The 8,338-nt window shown below is 45.1% G+C and overlaps 1 protein-coding gene across 1 annotated transcript; it reads left to right on the top strand.

Moving 5' to 3' along the window:
• Positions 1-664: 664 nt before the first annotated feature.
• Positions 665-8,114, top strand: Rfk (riboflavin kinase). Its single transcript, XM_027406558.2, has 4 exons — positions 665-998; positions 1,747-1,898; positions 6,810-6,912; positions 7,729-8,114. Exons 1-4 carry the CDS (start codon positions 917-919, stop codon positions 7,857-7,859), a joined length of 468 nt encoding a protein of 155 aa, XP_027262359.1. The 5' UTR covers positions 665-916; the 3' UTR covers positions 7,860-8,114.
• The last annotated feature ends 224 nt before the right edge of the window (positions 8,115-8,338 follow it).

Raw genomic sequence — 8,338 nt, 5'->3', positions numbered from 1 at the left:
TGGCTTTAGAGGCCGTCCTGGAACTAGCTCTTGTAGACCAGGCTGATCTCAAACTCACATAGATCCGCCTGCCTCTGCCTCCCGAGTGCTGGGATTAAAGGCGTGTGCCGCCAACGCCCGGCTCATAGGCAGTTTTTAAAACTTCTCTGAAGACTTCTGTTAGACTGTCTGCTTCTGATGTGGTGCTAGCTTCCCCAGCACTTTGCAGTGATCTTTCTGCAAATACTTGATTTAGGCTGGTCCGAAGGTAGTGAGTTATCTCAACTGACTGTTCGCCATCAGTTACAGATAGTTGTTTTGTGTTAGTATACAGGGCTCAAGGAAATGAAACTTTACTAAGAAAGTCCCTTTTGTACCAACATAGAGAAAACATTTTTAAACATTCTCAGAGTTACATACAAATAAGGGAAAAGAAAGCGGCTGCAAAGACGGGGCAGAATTTTATGCAAAATTACGGAGGAAAATAGAACAACTGAAACTCTTTCGTGAGCCACGCTTATTTCAGAATAGCCCAGTCTAAAAAAGCTGAAAAGGAGGCAATTAGAGGCTGGGCCACGGGTGAGGGCGGGGCCTCAACCGGAGGGGAGGGGCGAGGCGGGGCGGAGCGGGGGCTCTGGGCGGGGCCGTAACAGCAGAGGCCGGGTTATCTCGGGGGAGGTACGGAAGCCGAGCAGGTTCGTCGCCTGGGCGGTCGACTTGTTCGTTCACCGCGGTTGTCGCAGTTCCGGAGGAGCGTCCGCTGAGTTCTGACGGCCCGAGGCTGCTCTGCCGGCAGGCACCGGTAGCGGTGGGTTCCCGCTCCGCCAACCCAGCTCCTGCGGGATCCCCGGCTGGCCCGGGCCCGGACACCGCACTCACGGCGGCTCCGCCGCAGGCGCGGAGCGAGCAGCAGCCCGCGTCCGCCGAGGTCGGCGTCATGAGGAGCCTGCCGTTCTTCTGCCGCGGCGAGGTGGTGCGTGGCTTCGGCCGCGGCTCCAAGCAGCTGGGCATCCCCACGGGTGAGCGTCTCGTGAGGCCGGGGAGCTCTGGGTCGTGGGGCCGGGGACCGGGATCCCGGGTGGCTGCGCTCCTGCTGCTGCCGCCGAGCCGCGGAGCCCGGTCCGGGAGGGTATTGCAGGATGGATTGGCCGAACTCTCAAGCTGTTCAAAGTTCTATTCTTCAGATATAGTGATCATTGACAGCGGGGGTAGTTCTATGAGAGCCAACGTTTATTTGGTCTGACTACGTGTGAGTTTTAGTAATCAAGATTTTGCTGCCCGCCCTTAAAGATGATACCTAGGCTGCTTCTTGGCCCATTGAACTTGGGATGTGGGTTTGTGTATTTTGAAAATAAGAATCTGTTTAAGTGACTCAGCCTACTTAGGAGCGTTACTAGGAAAGAGGTGGGACTTCGTTTGTTTTAATTCTAACAGACGGGACTTAGCTCTGTTTCCCAGGCTGCCAGCCTACTTCCTGAGCTCAGATCTTTCATAGTGGGACTAGAGGTATGGGTAATCTCCGTTGAGCCTCCCCGTTTATTTTATGTCTTTCTTTCCACTTGGACATTTTCGTGTAGATATTTGAGATATCATACACTTGCTTTCTGCCTCATTCCTAACCTGTGCGTCTGCAAAGAAGAAATCCCAGCCAGAATATGGAGGGTTGGACTGGGAGTCGGAGTGTCTTCAGGCTAACCTTTTAATGTGCTATTAATCAGTATTTAGTATGAAACTTGTAATGCTGAATATCTGTTTATTTCTTTTTAGCCAATTTTCCTGAACAAGTAGTAGACAATCTTCCAGCTGATGTGTCCACTGGCATTTATTATGGCTGGGCCAGTGTCGGGAGTGGAGATGTCCATAAAATGGTGGTGAGCATAGGATGGAACCCATACTACAAGAATGTGAAAAAGTCCATGGTAAGAGTCACATTTTGCTTTATTAATTGCACACAGAACTCCTCAGCATACGAAGGGTTTCAGTAAAGTATCAGACATGGTGGTGAGGGATCATGAGTTCAAGAATAACTTGGGTGATCAGGCGTGTTGTCACACACCTTTAATCCCAGCACTTGGGAGGTGGAGGTAGGCAGATTTCTGTGAGTTCAAGTCACACTGGTCTACATAGTGAATTCCAGGGAAGCCAAGACTACATAGAGACCCTGTCTCAAAACAACAACAAAACAAAAAAGAATAGCTTAGGCTGTATGCTTTCCTACATTTCCACTTCATTCCTGCTCTCCTCCCCCAACATTTTTTACTTTTATTTGAGTGGATATTTTCTCTCTCTCTTTTTTTTGTTTCCTTTGAATAAAGTGAGTCTCCCCATAAGGAAGTTGGATCCCCTGGAACTGGAGTTAACTTTTAGAGATTATTGCTTTTTTTGTTTTCTGTATGTCCTATATTACAAGTGGTAATTTCCCTCAATATTATCTGTTTTATTAGATCATTTTTCTTTTTGAGACAGGAAAACTGTAGTCTTCTTGCTTCAGCCTTCCTAGTGCTGGATGATTGACTTGGGCTACCAGGAGCTGAAACATTGTTTTTGTAATTGTGCATTTATCTATTTATCAGAAATAAAAGTGAGGTATTACTGTTTGTTTTTGAGTCAGGGTGTTGCTGTGTAATCCTACCTGTCTGGAACTTACAGAGATCCATCCACCTGCCTCTGCTTCTCCAATGCTGAGGCTAAGGACCATCATGCACAGCTGTTTTGTTCAAGACAGGGACTTCCTATTTAGCCTAGACTGGTGTGGAAACTCACCAGGTAGCCCAGGACCCCAAGATACTCTCGCCTCAGCCTTCTAAGTATTGGTATCACAGGCATGGGCCACCAAACAGGCTCAAAAAAACGAGGTTCTTTAAAAACCACTTCATAAAATTGATCTTTGCCACAGTTAGAATTTCAGGGTTACTTGCTTGACTGCCTTCAGATTGCTTACTGAGTGTGGCTCAACTTTATTCCTTTCTCTCTCTCTCTCTCTCTCTCTCTCTCTCTCTCTCTCTCTCTCTTTTTAACATTTCTGAGAATCATCTAGGGCCATAGCATAATAGGCCAGTGTTCTATTTAGCTACCCTCCTAGTCCCTAAAATCACCTTTAGGGTATAGTTTGTTTGGTTTGGTTTTTTGAGACAGGGTTTCTCTGTGTAGCTTTGGAGCCTGTCCTGGAACTCCTTTGTAGATTAGGCTAGCCTTGAACTCACAGAGATCCACCTACTTCTGCCTCCAGAGTGTTAGGATTAAAGGCTTGTGCCACCACTGCCTAGTAAAATCTGTAGCCCAGGCTGGCCTTGAACTCGTGATCCTCCTGCCTCTTTCAGCAAATCGTACCAGTGTTCGCCACTGCAACTGGCTTTTTTTCCCCCTGACCTACTTTTCTACAAGAGTCTCCACAGCTTAAATACTTGTTGGATTTGGGTTAATCTTTTGTAGACCAAGTGAAAAACAGTTAATGGAAGAATTTTATTTTGAGGCATGGTGTTGCTCTCCCCCTGGCTGACCTTGAACTCATAAGCCATCCTCTGCCTCTAGCTCCTGAGTGCCAGGCTGCCAGGACTGTGCCAGCACTATGACTTTGAGGAGTAATAAGAGAGAAATGTATCACAGAACAGAGAACAGCTGATATAATAGATCAACTGCAACCCTTTAATACAGTTCCCATGTGCTGACCCCAACCATATAATTATTTTTGTTGCTACTTTGTAGCTGTAATTTTTCTACTCTTATGATTTGTTTTTGAAGTTAGAAGTTTCCCAAGGGGGTCTGGACTTACAGGTTGAGAACTGCTGTAATAGGTAGCAGTGACCTTGAACTCTCTAAGGGCTCTGCTGACTATTTAGTGGGGTGAATATTGTTGGGGACATAAGGAAAGAGTTGGTAAGAGAACGTGTACATGATGTTTTTGGGGAGAGGAAGGGAAAGGGAGGAGAGGCTGCTGCATTTCCTTTGTAAGCTACTCAGATAACAGAAATAATAACAAGCCATTTCTGGACAGCTTAGAATTCTGGTAGGAGAAATTCAGTTACCCATTGTCATACATTTCAGCATGGGCTGCTTATTTTAATATTGTTATTTGCCAATAACGGCCACCCATGAAAGTCTTGCCCTAATAAAATAGTGTTCTATTAATTTTTGTATAGCCCAGGTCATCATTTTCTTTCATAGCTAGTGTTTTTAATACTCCAATGGGGATCAAACTTAGGTCTTCTAGATGGTGCCAGCCACCTTTACCTACTAAGCCATTACAACATTTACCTCCCCCGTTTTTGAGAAATGTTCTCTGTACCCTAGTGTGATCTGACTCAGTAATGTTGCCTCAGCAGCCAGGAGTTCTGGGATTACAGGAGCTATTGCCTCCTGTATTGTCTAACAAGTCCTTACCTCTGAGCTGTAGCCCCCATGCCCCACCCCCTTTTTGTGTTGAGATGGCTTCACTAAGTTGCCCAGGCTGCTTTGAACTTGTTCTGTAGCCCAGGTAGGCAACATCCTCATGTCACAGCCTCCCCAAGAAGCTGGAATTACAGGCCTGCACCACCAGGCTTGATACTTGTCAGTGTAAGTTCTCCAGCTCTGTTTTTACGATTTTCCTGGATACTTTTGGTTTTTTTTACCAAATCAACTGATAGAATAGTTTGCTACTTTTTCTGTTGCTCTTATTTTTAAGGGTCTTTTTGAGTGTGGATATAAAGAGAGTATGTGCCAAGTGCTTCCTCTAAATTTAAGGTTGGGGAAGAAGAGTGCGGCTTTGCCGCTGCTCCTTGGTTAGCTGCTCCTTGGTTAGCTGCTCCTTGGTTAGCTGCTCCTTGGTTAGCTGCTCCTTGGTTAGCTGCTCCTTGGTTAGCTGCTCCTTGGTTAGCTGCTCCTTGGTTAGCTGCTCCTTGGTTAGCTGCTCCTTGGTTAGCTGCTCCTTGGTTAGCTGCTCCTTGGTTAGCTGCTGTCTCAGCTCTGAGCACCCTGCTGGAGACAAGGCTTGCATGCAGTCTCCGTCCCCAGGAGGCAGAACCCAGGGGAGCGCACAAGCCAAGACTGCCTGGAAAGAGCCGGCAGAGCATGGAGTGCTCACACAGTGAATGAAAGGCTGGGGTCTGATCCACAGCAGGGAAAGGGAAGTCTAGAGAAAAAGAGGGTTAACTTTATTTAGGCTTTTACTTTTAAAAACTGGTTTTTCTCTGGGTAGAGGTGTGACACACTTTTAATCCCAGCACTTGGGAGGCAGAGGCAAGGAGATCTCTGAGTTCTAGGACAGCCAGGGCTACACACAGAAACCCTGTCTCGAAAAACCTCTTCCTCCTTTTTGAGTCTGAATCATATTTCAAATGTACTTGGTTGGTTATCTTACTATGTTAGGTAAAAACCAGTATCATATTCTTGTTTTGGTTTATTTTTAAATAGGTCAGTCATAATTTTATTTTTAAGTGTCTCGTTCTGAATGATTGTAGGTATACTCAAGTATTTGTGATTGGATGTTATGACAAAGCGCTTGGGGGACCTTGTTGGATTCCATGGTGGGCAAGGGTGACCGAGGTAGGGGGACAGACATGCCAGGTAGACAGAGCTTAGTGAGAAGTTTTATTAGAAAGGGAGGTGGGGGTAGGGAGAAGAGGTAAAGAGGCACAGAGACAGAGAGAGGACAGAAGAGAAGAGGGAGACAACAAATGTCCTGTCTGCTCCAAGGGAACATTGGGAAAGAGAGTGTAAGTGGGCAGGAGGGTCTTTCTTTTAAAGGGATCCTTTGCATCTGCATGCAGACAGAGTAGCCATGGAACACTGACCAGGGTACTGCCTGTGTGTATTCTGTCAGCATAATGCCTGAATCCTTACAATAGATACTTTAATGTTAAGGATAATTTTATAAACTAGGTATTTTAAAGTCATACACTTAAAAATATACCTCAAGATAGATATTTCTAGTTTACATTTAAAATTCCCAGTATATGATACAATCCTACTTTCATCTGGTTTAACATTTCCTGTCTCCTGTGAGTGTGTGTGTTTTGGTGGGGGGTGGGGTAGGGAGTGTGTGTGTGTGTAGCCCAGGGCAGCCTGGAATTTTTAGGTAGTGGACCTCTGAACACCAGGCTTCTTTTTTTCCTCAGTGTCTTGTGCTGGGGTTGCAGGTGTGTACCACCGTGCTGAACTCTGTGCCTCCTGGTCTTAGATGTCCTCATGAGGAAAGGCTGCTAAAACCTGAGTGACTCAGTTATCCTATCTCCCACATCATTTTAAATAGGGGGCAGGCCAAGACTGATAGTCTTATTATTTATTTTTAAAGTTGATGGCTTGTGGGTTTTTTTCCCCCCAAGACAAGGTTTCTCTGTTTAATCCTGGCTGTCCTGCAACTCTAGACCAGGCTGGCTGGAACTCAGAGATTTACCTGCCTCATTAAAGGCATGGGCCACCACTGCCTGGTTAAATTCATTTATTTTATTTTATACATATAAATGTTTTGCCTGCATGTATATTCATGCCTGGTGTCAGAGGAGGCCAGAAGAGGGTGTTGGATCTGGAAATTGAGTTACACACAGTTATGCCCCATCCTCTGGATCCTGGGAATCAAATATGGGTCTTCTGCTTTTAACTGGTTGTTGAGGCAGCTCTCCCACCCCCACCCCCAATCTTTTTGTTTGTTTGTCTGTTTGTTTTCATTTTTCGAGACAAGGTTTCTAGGTGGCTTTGGAGACTGTCCTGGAACTAGCTCTTGTAGACTAGGCTGGTCTCAGTACTCCATAGATCCTTTTGCCTCTGCCTCTGCCTCCCGAGTGCTGGGATTAAAGGTATGCACCACCACTGCCCAGTTCCAAGGTAATCTTTTTAACCCTTTTTGTTTGTAGGAAACCCACATCATACATACCTTCAAAGAGGACTTCTATGGGGAAATTCTCAATGTGGCCATTGTTGGCTACCTCAGACCAGAAAAGAACTTCGATTCTTTAGGTAAGAGTTTATATGAATCTTCAATACTATTACAGCTGCTCCTAAGTGGCCACGATAACAGGACATATATTTGAGCATTTAATTCAAGTATCATATACAAGTTAATCCCTTTGTCACCCACAGTAGCCATGTGAGGTGTTGGTATGCTTATCTCATTGATAAGGAAATTGACACACAGAGATTAAGTAGTTTAGATGTTTATTTGGTGTATAGTTCTGGAAGCTGGAGCCATTGTGGTTAGTACTTGGTAAAGGCCTTCTCTCTGCCTCAGTGGGTAGCATCACAGGGTGGAACAGACGAGGGCTAGGAAAAGTCACTCTTCTGTCACAGTCACTCCCTGGGTACTCATAAAGCCATCTGCCCCCATGGCCCAGTCACTTCCCAGAGTTTCCACTTCCAAATACCTTCAATCTTAGGGACTGTTTGTTTAACACATGAATTCCAGGGCACACCCAACTCACAGCAGTTAGCTAGTAAGTGGTGGTACCTGGCATCTGACCCTGCAAGGCTGGCTGGGCAGTAGGTGCTGGAAGTGTAAAAAAACAGTAGTTAGGAGATTGGTTCCATTGTCAAGTCCCTGTTGGTATAGAGTGAGAACTTAAAACCCCATTAGGGAAAGGTTTCTTTACAAGAGAACACTTTGTGTAGCACTGACTTTCCCTGGAGACAGACAGGGTATGAACATTGATTGAGCCCTTGTCCTTTGCCAGGTATGTGGGGCTAGGTTGGCTAACCTGTGTGTTTTTAGGAGGGACTGAGCAAAAGAGTGGTAAAATGCATTATTAGCAGTTTATCTTTTTTCTTCTCTTTTTCCAGAATCACTTATTTCAGCAATTCAAGCTGATATTGAAGAAGCCAAAAAGCAACTGGATTTGCCAGAACATTTGAAATTCAAAGATGACAATTTCTTCCAAGTTTCTAAAGGCAAAATTATGAATGGTCACTGAAAAATGCCTTATCTGTCCACTAACTGTAGTGTCTCATTGCCTGTGATACAGTCTCACCTTGGTCATATTTTAAATGGAACCTTTCTCTGTAGCTGTCAAGTGGTCTTCAGCTATTACCTCCATCATGTTATATAGTACTAAAAGATTCATTCAAAAATCAAGACTTTTAAAATGTAATATGTTGATTAAAATGTAGCACTAGAAAGCTAGTGTCTTGAAGTGGAAATAAAGTCTGTGAATGTGGGTGGGAGTGAAGACTGGATGCAATGCTGTTCTCATAACCCTGTGCACTGGCGCTGCTGTACAGGCCTTTTCCCAGGCAACGCGGCACACAGAACTTACCCGGGGAGGACAATCTAGAGGGCATTTTAATTATTTTGTGTGTTAATATATTTGTACAGAGCTACAAATTTATTCCCATGAGGTCACTTCATTTTAGTGTCCCAGTGTCTGCACAGAGTTACTTCAGCTTGAAGTGG

The sequence above is a fragment of the Cricetulus griseus genome, chromosome 3 (genome assembly GCF_003668045.3).
Source record: "Cricetulus griseus strain 17A/GY chromosome 3, alternate assembly CriGri-PICRH-1.0, whole genome shotgun sequence".
NCBI lineage: Eukaryota > Metazoa > Chordata > Mammalia > Rodentia > Cricetidae > Cricetulus > Cricetulus griseus.
This window is presented reverse-complemented; position numbering and strand designations above follow the sequence as displayed.